Source organism: Simochromis diagramma, unplaced genomic scaffold, assembly GCF_900408965.1.
Source record: "Simochromis diagramma unplaced genomic scaffold, fSimDia1.1 OVJJ01000079.1, whole genome shotgun sequence".
Classification (NCBI taxonomy): domain Eukaryota; kingdom Metazoa; phylum Chordata; class Actinopteri; order Cichliformes; family Cichlidae; genus Simochromis; species Simochromis diagramma.
The window spans coordinates 5,454,131-5,469,496 of NW_024387075.1; the positions used below are offsets into that span (position 1 = coordinate 5,454,131).

Consider the following 15,366-nt stretch of genomic DNA (forward strand, 5'->3'; position numbering starts at 1 on the left):
TTCATGTAGAGCTGTTTTTCAGAGCACAATAATGATACAAAACTAACAAATATATTTAGGGTTCTAAACTTGTGCATAATTTAACAATTATTATTTTACCTAATTTTTAGGTTAAAGGAGCATTTTTATATTGTGCTACATTTGCCTAGCAACATGAACTTTTGTTTCACTACAGGCTGCTTTTGTATACACGAGAGGACTGTAACACAGAAGTCACACAGCTAGAAGTGACTTCTTCAGTATTCTAGTTATCTATATTTTGTCAAGTAATACTGTGTAATACTCAGAGAAAAATTTTTATGACTTTTGGTGCAGATGTAGTCTCAGTATCAGAGGTGTTGATTATTTGACTGTTGACCTTGAAGAACACAATTACACAATAAAATGAAGGCTTTGTTGCTGATTCTTCTTCTTCAAGAAATTCATGAAACTCTCAGACTACAAGCTGCCAGAATATAGCTCTGTCAAACTATAAATATAAGTCTTACAAGCCTAACTGAATTCCACACTTGGCCACTTGCTCTTCATAGTTGAGGTTGTAAGGCCTAACACAGGCATTATTTTGGTGGCAGACCTTCAGGAAACGTGTCCTGGTTGGTTAGGAGTTTCAAACAAAACAGAAAAAGGTCAGCAGCAGACTGGCCAAAGTAACACCACAGCAATGTGAGTGTGTAAAGACACACTCACATTGCAACATTAAACCCCACCACACAGCACAGCACAACACACACATATAGTATATATGTATATATATATGTGTGTGTGTGTGTATATATATGTGTGTGTTGTGTATATCATATATATATCACACACCACCCCATATATACTGACCACACACACACACAACACACACATATCTATATGTGTGTATATATATGTGTGTGTGTGTGTGTATATAATATATATGTATAATATATATATATCTATCTGTATACACGCATTATATATGTGTATATACTATTGCGTGTATATATATATGCGTGTCTTAAATATAATAAATATATTATATATATACTATATATATATATAAAACGCATATCTATACACGCCCTATATATAGTGAATAGTTTATATAGTGTACAGGACATCTGCTGCCGAAGGTAACCTGGAGTTCCCGAGGTCAAATGGGAGACTGGGGCCCCCCCCCCCAAAGGGGGGGGGGGGGGGTGGGAGAATGACCGACGCTAAGCTCCTGTGGGGACTCTCCAGAAGACGGACAAAATGGTTGGTGGCTAACAAACCGGACATAGTGGTGGTGAAAAACAGAAGAGACGGCCGTAGTGATCTATTGTTAGCGGTTCCGAATGACAGCAACCCTCAGGAAGAAGGAACAAGAGAAGCGGGACGAACTACCAAGGGCTCAGAAAAAGAGCTCGAGATGACTGTGGAGGGTGAGGTAATGGTGGTCCCGTGGTAATCGGAGCACTAGGGTGCGATGACTCCCAAGCTAGGCGAGTGGCTCCAGCAGATCCCGGGAACAACATCGGAGATCTCTGTCCAGAAGAGCGCAGTCCTGGGAACAGCTAAGATACTGCGCAGGACCCTCAAGCTCCCAGGCCTCTGGTAGAGGACCCGAGCTTGAAGGATAAACCGCCCGCAGGGGCGTGCTGGGTGGTTTTTTATATATATATATATATATGTATATATATATATGCCACAAGGTTATGAAAGAAAATCTGTAAAAGAAAGCGGGAAATGGGAAATAATTGGAGAGTTCATCTTCCACCAGTTGCCCTAAAGTCACGCGTCTGTCAGCCCCAGTTACTCAAAGAGCCTCTGTCTTCTCTCATTAGATAAGTGAAATGCTACCAATGAGGCACTTTCTGTAAAGTGCTTTCTGTCTTTATGGTGATTTTACACCTTCTATAACTCAGTGAAGTGGCATAGTGTGCACTAGGACTCCGTCTATCATATCTTAAAGGTGATGATATTGATTATGCCATGGTGCTTATGATAAAAATCAGGAATTCAGTGGAAAGCGTTCATATGACTTGTAGCTGATATTATATTACAGTACTGTGCAGAAGTTCATCTAAGTTAAAACTCTTTACAACTAGTGCACATGTGATGCATCAAAAGGTTATGCTGGATAAAAAAAAATGTATCACTTCTGTTACCTCATTGTTACCATGACCACTTATTTTAAAATAGTTTTTTGTTATTTTAATTTTTGGTTTTATTGTCATTTCATTGTGCATATGTTTTTAAATTGCTATACTAATGTAAACTGCTTTTGGGCTTTGAAATGGACCTAGAAATAAAACGTATTATTTTTTTATTATCTTTATGTAAAAAAAAAAAAATGTAAAAGGGGCAGTAACATTAAAAAGGTATGCTTTCCTGGGTCCTGTAATAACTCTGTAACTAGCTAGACTTTCCTGGTTTGAGATGTTTCTTCTCGTGATTAAAATTAAATGGCACTTGCCTTGTAAAGTTCAAAAAACTAAAAGAATACATTCAAAAAACCTAGCGGCAGTGTCTATTTCCATAAAATAGGGATTTGAGAGAGAAAAAATCCTTCACCGAGCAGTTTCATGTAGGAACCTTTTCCATCGAAGTTGACAATATTAGCGGCTCGCATTCACGATAGCTGTGACGTCATGTAAACATTAATATAGCTGGTTAAATTAAGATGAAATAGTATAGTTTAATCGTATACTGCAGACCAGAAACAGTTAAATTAAGATTAAAATAAAGAAGTTGACGCTACCTCTATTCCGCTTCTGATTGGCTGAGAATAGAAGCACTTACGCCTCCGGCCAACTCGAAGTGTTTAAATAGCCAATCGCGTGGCTCCCTCCGGTATGTGTAGAAGCGACAGAGAACCAAGGTCCTCTTTGGTGGAAGACCGTGTGCGCGTGACAGCCCGTCTCCTCCGCTCTTACCTTACTCACTCAACTCAAGTACCATGGAGGAATCAAGTAGTTGACGTTTCCTGCTGCAACCTTCTCTTTTTAAGCTTCTTCTCGTCTGATCACTGTGCTCCTGACCCGGTTTTATTGACGTTTTGACCTCTCGGCTACTTACGGAAACATGAAGTACATCATCGGTATTGGCGGGTGAGTACTAGACGATGAATGGCTAAGCTAAGCTAAGCTAAGCAACCTTGTAGGCCTTGTAAGGCCGTCACACGTGGGGACGGCGGTCATTACATCCGGTATGGCTTTTTGATCGAACCGTAACGTTATAACATTTCGATTGCCACTCATTGGGTTCTGTAAATATTAAACTAACCATGTGGTAATTTATGAATAATAGCTAACGTTGTAAGCATGTAATATAGCCGAGTACACCATGCACCCGGCAGCCCTGACATTACACGTTAAAATGCATTAGATGAGTAATTAACGAGGAAATATGGCTGCCTATTACCTTAAAATGATCCCGCAACCCATGCTCTATTTTACATCAACCACACTTCATTCATTTTAATTCCTTTTCTTCCCCTGTAGTGTAACCAACGGAGGGAAAACCACCCTCACCAACAGACTGATCAAGAACCTGCCCAACTGTTGCGTGGTACATCAGGATGACTTCTTCAAGGTGAGCCACATGCATATCTCCATATCTTTGAATTTTGGATATAGTTCACCAAAGAGACTGCTCTGGGTAGCAGTTTGACACAGTGTGTGTATTGTTAAAAAAACAAACAAACAAACAAAAAAAAATCTAGCGCCTTCCATATAGCAGAGTGTAGCATTAGTGGAATGTACCTGGGTACATCTCATCAATGTATGTTTCAGCCCCAAGATCAGATTGAAGTTGGTGAAGATGGCTTTAAGCAGTACGATGGTAAGCCTGGGTTTTTATGAAGGGCTTTGTGTGTGGGTGTCTGTGTGTGTTTGTGTTTTGCGTGTATGACTCAACCTTAATGTTGTGTTTCATTCCTAACGTGCATGCAATGTAAATGAAATCTGGGAGTTTGAACATGTGTTTCTCACTTGTTTTCTTTTTTGCAACTTTCTGCACACTTCTGTTTTTTTTTCTTCCTTCTTCCCCTCTGCCATCTCTTCAGTCATCACTGCTCTGGACATGGAGGCTATGATGAGTACCATCTATGCGTGGCTGGAGAACCCGGTGAAGTTTGAGAAGTCTCATGGCGTTAATAACACCCTGGATTCTGAGATCGTGCCAAAGTCTGACCGCAAGGAGGATGAGGAGACTCACATCCTTATTGTGGAAGGCTTCTTGCTTTACACCTACGAGTAAGAATCTGTGCTTAGCTACATGTGAGTTAAGTGCTTGTTCTCGAAGTCAAATGACACCAATTCATCTGTACCTGTTGCAGACCTTTGATCGACGTGCTGAACCAACGCTACTTTATTTCCATCCCATATGAAGAATGCAAAAAGAGGAGGTGGTAAGTGCTCTAGTGTTGTTCTTCACATGTGTTTGCCATCCATGCAGCTGTAGCTTAATCTTTTTTTTTTTAACTGGTCTTGTGTCATTCTGCAGCTCAAGAAACTACCTGGTACCAGACCCACCTGGCCTTTTTGACGGCCACGTCTGGCCCATGTACCTGAAACATAAGAACATCATGGAGGCATCAGCTGTTGATGTTGGTAAGTTGATTTCGTTTTTTATTACTGTAAATGTTGTAACCATGTGTGGTGCTTTGTCCCATAAAGGCTGACCACACTGATTAAATGTGTGTGTATCCTCTTACAGTGCAGCTGGACGGAACCAAGTCAAAGGAGGCGCTGTTCAACTTTGTCTATGGCGACATCCTGAATAACATCCAGAAGTCTCTCTAACAAAAGTATTAAAATCCTGTAATTATATAGCAACAAAAACTCTTTTATATGTAAACTTCTGTTACTGATTTTGTGTACTTTCTGTATTGCAGATCATCTGATTGGCTAAAAGGATCATATAATCAATCTGCAAGCTGAAGACCGCCTTGCCTTAAGTTTCCACCTGGCAGCTCATTTATCAGAGTGCTATGTTTTTTTGTTTTTTTGTTATTTTGTAAATGTTTACCTTTCAGCATATGATGCTGGCATGATTTTATATCGATCGTATTTATTGCTTTGATACAGAGTACACTCCAAAGAGAATTGATGGATTTGTTAACAGGATGGTTGCACTCAAGTTGCGTATGTCAATAAATGATCCTCCTGCCAATTACAACGTGTACTGATTATTTTTAGAACACGACACTCCCACTTCAGCTGTTGCAAAATGGAACTTTGTGAATTCTGAAGTGTTTAACTTTAAATTGGTTATTTAAACTATACACCAGGAACATTGAGTAGCTGCTTAGATGGGCACATTTAGCTTTCTCTATCTTGCTCCCAGGCAACAGTTGGTGCAAACGATAAGAGGGACTCTCCTCGTGAGTTCAGCTTTTGAGTACAGCTTATCCAAATTCACACACATTTGGACTCTTCTTTCATACAGATTAAACTCAATTACATAACTTTGAAGTTTTACTGATTAAATGGGTTCGTGTAACAAATCGCATGAATAAACGGCTGAAAACAGTCCCATTTAGGAAAAAACATGCAGTGTCAGATTGGACAATGGTGTAAGGCACACAGATCATGTTTTTGAGTATATGCTATAGTTTGTTTCTTAAGCACATTAGTGAGCGGAGGTTGTTTTAAAAGTGTTTTTGATTATTAAAAAAAAAATGCACTATACAAAAAGCACTATGCATTTTTTACTTATGTCCTACTAAAATCTTAAACATCTACGGTGCTTAACAAATGTATTAACCACCTGTCATAAAAAAGAAACATCTTAGGAATTAAATATTTTAGAAATGTAAATACCAGTAATGTTATTTATGAGGAAAGCAAACTGAATGTATCTTATGTCCAAATTTGAGGCGACACATTGGACGCCTCATAGAAAAACTGGTAATTGCCAGTACTGTTAATTTAGATCCTGTATAAACCTTACACTTAGTGATCAGTAATTGGGCCCAGTCACTCATTTTTAACGTTTTTATACCTTATCCTATAAACAAACTTCAGTTTTCCCCCATGTTTAGCAAATGTAGGAAATTTTGATGTTATTTTCCAGCTTTTATAGATGTGTCAAAATTATATTAAAAATCCAACAAAGAATAAAAACCCATGACTGAGTTTAAACAAGTAGTGCTAATTACACATTTACAGAAACATCGACCTTCATATAAAGACCCCTACAGACTGTTAGCTAACACAGATTGTTAGCTACGTTTAAAGATTTCAAATGATACTTATTTAATGTGCACTTTGAATAATAAAAATAGGAATAATAGAAATTGTGTAGCCACATATGGACTTAACCCACATCTTTCTATGTAATTTTTTTGAAGCAAAAAAAAGATGTTCCCTAAAAGTCTCAGAAAGTTTTCCTTTTGCTTTTGAAAATTGAAAAGGAAAAACTCGAGAGAAATGATATGAATCATTTCCCTAATGTTTTATAAACAGGCCTATATAATGTGCACGAGTCAATACAGAGTGTTGTACTTCTATTACAGCTGATGAAATCTAATTCAGCAGAAGAACTATCTGAGCTGGGTGTGTCCTCTGGGCCTCTCTGAGTCACTCCACACGTTATGTAATGTGGCTGAAGGAATGTATGGAGGCATTATGTAGGTCAGAGAAATGTGAGAAGTGCTTTTTTCCCCCTCTTTGTCAGTGTCGAGTCGTCGTCTCATCGTTTGCAGTTATTGTGCAGAAAGCTCCTTTTCAATATCCTTTGGATTGGTTAAAAAATATGACTCATTGTACAAAAGGAGCCGTTTACCCTGATGTTAAACTAACCAGCCTTTTGAAACAAACTGAATTATATTTTTAGATCTGTCGTCATAAATCTTTTCCCTTTAGTAGTCACTGTTTCCCCAGTGTCCAGTGTGTTATTGTGGAATGAAACAGACATGTTGATATTATACTACAAGCATGCATGAAGGCCTGAGCGCATGGTACAAAGCAGCTTTTATGGTTTTTTGAGGTTAAAAAGCAGCTGCACTGAACAACCCCAGAGGAGGTGAATTAGGCTCTTACAAGCTGTGTGTTAGATTTTATTATAGATTTCATGTTTTATTGTTGTATTTATCGACATCGATGGCCTCCATACACTCTTCAGTCTGCTTAAACTTCCCCTCATTTTGGTTTTGATTGTTGTGATTTTTTTTCAGCGAAAAGCTTCATACATTCATTTAGAATATTTGATTTATGCCATTTAAACTTCAAAAATAATCTTTGCTTCAATTCTTCCTCCTACTAGAAGATCAGTGCATTCAAACCAGTATGTTCAAATGTTCATTCATGGGCATTGAGGGGTCAGAGAGAGAGAGAGAGAGAGCAGGAGAGATAGTGAGTGGGAGATCTCATTACAATCCTACACTTCTTGGGAATTTCCTGGTTTCATGCAGGGCAAAACCCATAATAATTCATCCCATCCATTTACAATGCAATTCCTTAGCTTGGACCAGACTTTCTGAGGCAGGAAGTCTGACATTGTGTGCAAAGTCACAGGCAGAGATATCAGTATTTGAAAATTCTCTGTGTGAGAGTCTCGCTGTCAGTGTACTCTGTGTACTAATGTCCTCAAATGGGTCAGCCTGGCACGAAATGATGCCAAGAATCATTTCATAGATGGTGTCAATTTCCTCAAGAAGTAGCAAACCTGTTTTAGAATGGGTGTAAGTGAGTCAGTCTAGACCTGGCTGTGGGAGATAAGCAGTTACATAACTCTTGATTGTTGCGGGCAGGGCCTGCCTGGGAAAAAATGAGACGTTTTCTCAAATCTGAACTGAGGCATGGTGGCATTTACATTTCCATGGCTTTCCTCACTTTACAAAACAAAGTGACTGGCAAGTCAAGGACAACCAAAAACTAACAAGCTCTACTGGTGCAGAGTTGAGCCCCCCTTTTCCTTCAGAAGTGAAGTTTGTAGTGAGCTGATTTACTGTTATACTTCTTTTTACTTTAAGTGCAAAATCTCAGGTCTAAATTTGGACTGTTTATGGGTGACAAAAATTTTAAATAAAAATTAAATGTGGAGAAAAAAATTGTGTCTGAAATTTTGACACACAAATTCAGTTGGAGGACTTTTGTGCTTATCTTGGTCCAGGACACTCTCACAAAAGAGATTCTTACTCTCAGGAAATACATTTCCCAGTTTATGTTATACATTGTTGCAATAATGTGAAGTACAAATACACTCACTGGCCATTTCATTAGGTACACCTTACTAGTACTGGGTTTAACCCACTTTTACCTTCAGAACTGCCTTAATTCTTCATGGAGCATATTCTAGAAGGAGATGGAAACATTCCTCAGAGATTTTGGCCCATAATGGCATGACAGCATCACACAATTGCTTCAGATTTGATGTGATGTGCATTCACAGATGACCTTGTGCTTGGCTCTAACAAGTAGCCATTCTCCTCTGACATCAAAAATGCATTTTCACCCATAGACCTGGCCCTCACTGGATATTTTCTCCTTTGCTCACCATTCTCTGTAAACTTTAGTGATGATCATGTGGGGAAATCCCAGCAGATCAGCAGGATATAAATCACTCAGGCCAGCCCATCTGACAACAACAGTTCGTCTTGACCATGTCTACATGCCTAAATCCACTGAGTTGCTGCTGTGTGATTGGCTGAACAGGTGTTGCAAAGTGAAGTGGCCAGTGAATCTATAACTTACAGCTGCAGTGAACTCCTCGTATTCAGATACAGCGCTAATAGAAAGGCTGTGTGAGAAGAGAGGACATCATCTTCTGACACTCCTACTGCCATTGGACTGCAACACACCCTGGAGTTTTCCAAACCACACAAGCCACCGCACAAAAGGTTAGGAGGGTTGCAGTACTGGTTCTTGCTGGATTTTGTTTGTGTGTGTGCGTGTGAAAGTTTTTGTATGCCTGCTTTTCTGTCTGGGTGTGTGTGCGTCTTCTGTACCCGTCACTTGCTCTGTCTCCTTACGCACCTCTCCAAAGTGCATCCTAAAAGCAGAGGAAGCAGCAGACGTCTGTGGTCGACTCAAATAGAGCATATAAAAAACCCTATAAATTCCCTCCAGACCTCTAACTTCAGGTTTGTATTATCACATCTCCACCTCACACAGGTCAGACAGGACACAGCCGTCCAACCGCTAACCACCCTGCCAGAAGAGGTGACTGTACCTCTGCGGCTGCCTGTCTCAAAACTATCTCTTTGTCTCTCTCGCAGCGTTGTTGTCTATTCCCAACCAAAGAAAACAACAAGAACAGGGCACATTCATTTAATCAAATCACCCTTTCCCTTCACCACAGCTTCACTCTTTAAAGCCTTATTTTCAGCCTACCAGTTGTTTCTATATTTACCTCTTTTACTGCAGTCTCCGAGGAGCCCATGAAACCAGCCATTTGTGCCATAAACCCTTTTAGTGGCATTTGGGATTGTTGCAAGCATTTGTTTTGAAAATGTGACCAGCGTGGCAGCGAGCTGTTGCTGCAAGGTTCAAGTTGCACCTGAAGGCTTGAAGTAAAAACATCTACTGTGGTTCAACAACTATGTCTGTGTTTACACTGAGCAGAACTAACCTTGGAAGAAATTATACCACAGTGCAGACACAACAAGCCACCCGTTAACCCCAGCGTTACATTAGGTACTCAAACTGTAGACGCTGTACTGCTGTTTCTACAGCAGATAGGTGCTAGAAGTAGTATTTACTAAAAGCAATAATAATCTACTAACAAAATGTAAAAACATTGTATAAATGCAGGAAATTTTGTACAGCAATGCTCACCTCCTAGTAAATACAACTAAAAACTGGATGTGTAGGCTACAGTACAGTCATTTTCCTTTAGCAAGTAGAAAATGTGAAAGTCCAAATCATTAATTTAGAGTTATTATAATGGCTAGTTCTGCTCTGTAGTGTTTAGACTTTGATGGTTGAAACTCCCATGGTGATTAATCAGGACCAGCCTGGGTCCAGCTTCAGGGTGTTGGTGGGAATGTCAAATATTATGGCAGCATTCCCATAACTGTGCTGCAACTTCAAAGGGAAATTTATTACAGTATAGAGGTTCAGTGAATCCACTGAGTTTGTTTTTGATTTTTTACTGTAATGAAGGTACAGGCAAAATGCCCAGCTTAAAAGCATTTGCACTGGCTGTCATTTTTGGATTTTTACAACTGAAGAAAAAAAAAAAAAAACCCCAACAAAAAACAAAGTTAGATTTTTCCAACAGCTCCATCAGCTGATTTTACTTATTTGGCACATGAGGCAATAACGTATAATATTATAGGTATGCTTAAAGGTAGATGCTACCATGTATATTGCTTTTGCATGTTAATGTTTGTTTTGGTAAATATTAATAAAATCTACAGACATGTGGCAAAAAAGCTTTCACAGTTCTGTGAAAAACAAAGCACTTTTAGCAGTATTAACTCAAAGTAATGGTGTCCTGTATGACTTCACCAGTCTCTCACATCTCTTACAAAGTTGCTTCAATTGATTGAGGCCTGTTATCATTAGTTATGCACACCTCTCTCAGAGTCCCACCCACCACAGTATTTAGGTCTGGACTTATCTTTTTTAGCCATTCTGTTGTAGATTTGCTGCCGATATCATAGCTCTGCTGCATGACCCGGTTTGATCCAAATGTCAGTTGTCACACAGGTGGTCTAACATTTGACTTTAGAGTACTTTGTTATTAACTCAGTGATTGCAAGGTGCCCCTTGGATTTAAAACAAGCTTTACCACCCCTTGCATTTCTGTGTTTGACAGCTGGTATGAGGTGTTTGTGCTGATGTGCTGTGTGTGGTTTTTGCTAAATGTGGTGCTGTACATTATGGCTAAACATCTCTTCTTTGGTCTCATCTGTCTAAAGGACGTCTTGTGGTTTGTTTACATGCAAACCTAAGATGTGCTGTCATTCTCTTTTTAGAGAGAAGAAGCTTCCTCTTTTCTAATTTTATTGTCATGAACTTTAACATTTAACATGCTAACCGAGGCCCGTCGAATCTGAAATGCAGCTCTTGAGCTTTTTCACAATGCAAAGTTGAGGTGAATTTTCTGAGATTGTGTTAACACACACCTAAAGCTCCAGACCAGTAAACATCAAAAACATCTGCACTTATAGAGGTGCTCACACTTGCTGGTGATCAGTTAATCAAGTGCATATAATTAGCAGCACATAGCTGACATTTACCCCCTTATTCCTGTGGAGGTAGAAAGGGCATATTAGTTTTTCACAGGATTACACAGAATCTCATGAAAGCTTCCTTTTTCACATGTAAGTGAAGCTTTTCATGTTTCATATCACTAAACACAGCAAGCCTCTCACTGGTAAAATCCCAGCAGTGAAACTTTCACAAAGAGGAACAGCCGACAATCGACACTTTCATTATGTAATGCTCCAGTAGGTTGTCTGTTTATTTTATCAGCTCATCGCATATAAAATCGTTACTGGCAAGCCAGCGGTCAGCCAAGACAGTCATATAAAGTTTGTGGACTAAGATGAAGGACATCTTGCTCTGGCTGAGTTGAGTAAGCCATAGCATAGAAACAAAACACTTTATAAAATTATCACTGAGTTATGACATTTTCTTCCTTCCCATCAAAGCATAAAGTTGAAATATGTTTGAAAATTACTGTTTTGGAAAGATGCGGTGGTTACATAGTAAACTGTTGTGCTTAAAATCTGCACTGTACCATCTGTTGAGTCACAGAAACCTAATTACTAATCTTCTCCGTGCCCACTTATCCAGACTTGCGTATGTAGAGTTATATAAGACACAGATGAGAAGGGAAAGTAACCTCACTCACTGTCACTTTGGTCAAAAACACCACAGTGAGATATATTTTCCAGAAACATGGGTCCAGCTTCTCACATGGTAGTCAGCGTGCATGAATATTACCAGGCAAACCAAATGGTAAAAGCTGGAGAAGACAATATTATGAAGCAACCATGGCCAGTGTGGGCCCACGGACCATATCCTGTTGTGGTGGAGCTGGGAGAGGCTTGGTGCTGCCAGGCTGGAGCAAACCACAGCCTCCCACTCCTCATCCGTCTGAATCACTGTTTACTTAGACAGGAAGGCTGCACGCTACAGCATCATCTGCTGTTGCTCCAGTCTGTGACTCGCTTGCGGCTTTGTGAAGGAGGGGGGGTGTTATGTTTTTCCTGACGGCCAAGTTTCTAAAAGCAGAGACAAGTTTAAACCAAATGCCTGCAGGGAACAGAGCTCAGCCCCGGAAACCACTGCTCCTCTATAGCCGTCTACCTCTGGATCCTTCTCCTTTTGGGAGACCAGAGCCTCATTCAATCAAAGTATTAACTACTCAAGAGCAGATCCGGATACAGGTTCACTTTGTCAAATTTTATGAGTCCAAAATAGGAAAATAAAACCACTCAGTAGGTTGGGATAAATGTCACTTAAGTGGATAAAAAAAAAATTATTTGATTATAAATCAAACAAAAACCTCTTTACACAAAGAGGAGGTTTTTTTTTTTCTTTTATAATAAATCACAATCCCAAACATAACCTCTCTCCTTTTTTTGGGTCTTTGCATGACCCATTTTCAGAAAAATGCCGAAAAACACCAGCAATTAGTGTTGCAAAAAGGCATCCATATACTGAGCCACTGTATTTACAAAAAATATGTCAAATAAAATCAAAGTCAAGGTACTGAAAGTGATATTCAAACTGTGGTTTCCACTGTACTTCAGTTCATCGGTGTGGAACCGGATTGCCCCTCTCTCCTAAGTCTGGACCCCACGATGCTTGCCACGCTGTGGTTCACCCCCGGCCGAGAAGGACAGGGCGGGTGTGAACAGAGTGATGTTGTTTTTGACTCAGTTTCCTGCTGTAGTAGTGAGTATAAAATTAGAGTTTTATGCGAAGTGGAAGGAGGTGGGAGAGACTCATGGTCGTGTTGGGAGAGAGAGGAATGTAACCTACTTTGCTGTCAACAAACTCCTGTTGTGTGTGCCTCGTACGTGACAACAGTATATAAAATTAATGTGAACAGAGACAATGTTTGTCCGTCTCGTGTTTACCAGTTCAGCGACAATTTAAGGTTTATGTGGGGACTGTTGAGGCCGTCTTAGAAACCAGTGAGGACCAGAGTCAGTAAACAAAAATCAGTCCTGCTGTTCGCCTCTATAAGTAAGTTACTTGCAGTCAGAAATTATGGAGGACCACAAGAGCCACGCGCATGGAAAACCAGCACCTGGACTTCATGCAGGAGAGAATTTCAACAATGTATTGTAAAAAATGGAACTTTATATGACAAATGTGGTGTGGTGCTTGTGGAATTTTTAACAAGGACCCTACAAAACTTTACAGTATTCATGCTGCCAAACTTCTGGTGGCTAGGTGTGCAGTTCCTGCTTTAAATGCATTCACTTTTAAGACTAAGAAATCTAAGTGATAAGAGGCCAGAAATGTTTGAACTCGCTTATGAACCTAAATCACTGAGGCCGTCTCTCCTGCATGAAGGTTTTCCAGTGTGTGCGTCTGATGGCCCAAAGCTGCCTCAGAGCCATAACACCATCAATGGCTGCAGTATGGAACAGATGTGGGTGTGTCCTCATCTCCCAGAGGAGTCCAAATCATCATCAAACAGCCCTACAGACACAAAAACGTGAAAATATAAACAACCAGACTATCAGCAGTGATTTAACTACGTTAAGACCTCTGTGAAAATCATTTACAGTATCACAGAATTTAAGGCCTTTATAATCACAGAGCATACAGAGAAAAGTACCAAACTGAATCAATTTCAGCTTTCGTTTTTCATGATGTATATTGTATTAATAATTACATTTCATTATCTGTGTCTTTAACACACAGGTGTAGATACTGTAGGTTCAGTGAATGCTTAAATTGCATTGATTAGAATATACTGGACATTCAAAGCTAAGATTCAGCGCACTGTGTTAGAGGCTGGGATTTGATGAATTCATCATATATACACAACCTTTGATCATCGTTTATGTCCAGTTGAGAATGAATCTGTGCACTCACATATTAAATGAACTGAAATCAGTAGTGTGATCTCCAGTCTTGATATAAGGAATGAGAGAACTGACAGCTGTTATTTTAATCAACCTGTCTCAGTTGTTTTAACTCTAAGCATCATAAAGTAATGTGGTAACATCTGGACTGACGAGTTTACTGTCAGCATTTTAATCGCTAGTTTAAAGGCTGTAGGTTGCAGCCATTGCTCTAACACTGTATAAATGTAACAGGCCTCAGTGCCGGTTTTAATAGTCTGAGCTGATTCCAGCTTTATTTGTGAAGAGCACAGCAGCTTACAAAACACGTAGCTAGCTCGTACAGCTGCGACGTAAAATTTTCATAAGCTAAAATGACCTTAAAATAACGGGGCTACGTGAGGTGATGCTAGCGTTAGCCATGTTAGCACGTTACCTTCAACAGGTGGTCAGACTGCGAAAACAGGCACTCAGTCAGAGGTTGAGCTCCCTTCATTCTTCACATATCCATGTCGAGCCGAGTGTAAATCCCAAGGCTGAACGGCCTTTGTACAAGCACACACGCTTCATAGCAGGGCGAAGCTATGAGCTAGAAAAATCCAAGCAGACAGCCTGTGTCTGTCCAACCAATCAGAGAGCTCCTTACATCCCACGGTGTGGCTAATTTGAATAGCCGCAAGGAAATTGTTAATCCAAGAGCTAATCCAGCAGCTAATCTCGGAGCGAACAGGAAAGGGAAATGGATTTTGAAATGCAGTTTATTAAAGTGCAAATGCAAAAATGATTTTGAAATGCAGTTTATTAAAGAGCAAATGGAAAAAGGTTTTTGAAATGCAGTTTATTAAATTGGAATTCAAAAATGAATTTACAAATGCAGAATTTATTCTACAATTCATTATTTAAGCACAGTATTCTTTATTTCGATGCGCGTGGCTCTTGTAGTCCTCCATAAGAAATTGTCACCTGCCAGCACGATAAAACCCAGCACAGGATGAGGTTTTTAAAATATACATTTACAGATTAAAATTTTCAGTTGTGAGTTTTCATTTAAACCACAGAATATGCAGACATCCAAAAAAAAAAAAAGGAGAGAAGCATTCATGGATCAGTCACTTTGCAGGGGTGTGTCCCACATGTGCCCCATCGTCACAGAGCCAGATCCGGGTAAATTAACTGTCACTCTGCTGACACCTGGTGGACTTAGATGCTTAGTACAACTCATATAAGGTCACTAATTGTTCTTTTGTCAGTGAAATGTCCCAAATATAGAAATGTGTGAGAAGAAAAATAAATGTTGTCTTCTATTTATGGATATAAGAAGCTGGGAAAATTGCACAACACACTTACCAGACACTTTGTCAGGTACACATGAACAACCACTCATTAGTGCAAATATTTAATCAGCCAATCAGATAGCAACTCATCTTAACGATATC

The 15,366-nt window shown here is 39.6% G+C and overlaps 1 protein-coding gene across 2 annotated transcripts; it reads left to right on the plus strand.

Moving 5' to 3' along the window:
• The first annotated feature begins 2,810 nt into the window (after positions 1–2,810).
• mibp2 (muscle-specific beta 1 integrin binding protein 2) lies at positions 2,811–5,127 on the plus strand. 2 transcript variants are annotated; one of them, XM_040045675.1, is made up of 8 exons: positions 2,811–3,059; positions 3,453–3,543; positions 3,744–3,792; positions 4,016–4,205; positions 4,289–4,360; positions 4,456–4,562; positions 4,669–4,759; positions 4,847–5,127. In XM_040045675.1, exons 1-7 carry the CDS (start codon positions 3,034–3,036, stop codon positions 4,752–4,754), a joined length of 621 nt encoding a protein of 206 aa, XP_039901609.1. In that variant the 5' UTR covers positions 2,811–3,033; the 3' UTR covers positions 4,755–4,759; positions 4,847–5,127. The 2 variants fall into 2 exon arrangements, with proteins under 2 accessions (XP_039901609.1, XP_039901610.1); XM_040045676.1 differs by lacking the exons at positions 2,811–3,059; positions 3,744–3,792 and having other exon boundaries at positions 3,447–3,543.
• The last annotated feature ends 10,239 nt before the right edge of the window (positions 5,128–15,366 follow it).

Bases quoted from the DNA above. Each gene is read 5' to 3' on its own strand.
- mibp2 (XM_040045675.1), top strand. From the start codon at position 3,034: ATGAAGTACATCATCGGTATTGGCGG. The intron at 3,060-3,452 runs GTGAGTACTAGA...CTTCCCCTGTAG, and splicing joins TACATCATCGGTATTGGCGG to TGTAACCAACGGAGGGAAAA. The intron at 3,793-4,015 runs GTAAGCCTGGGT...CCATCTCTTCAG, and splicing joins TGGCTTTAAGCAGTACGATG to TCATCACTGCTCTGGACATG.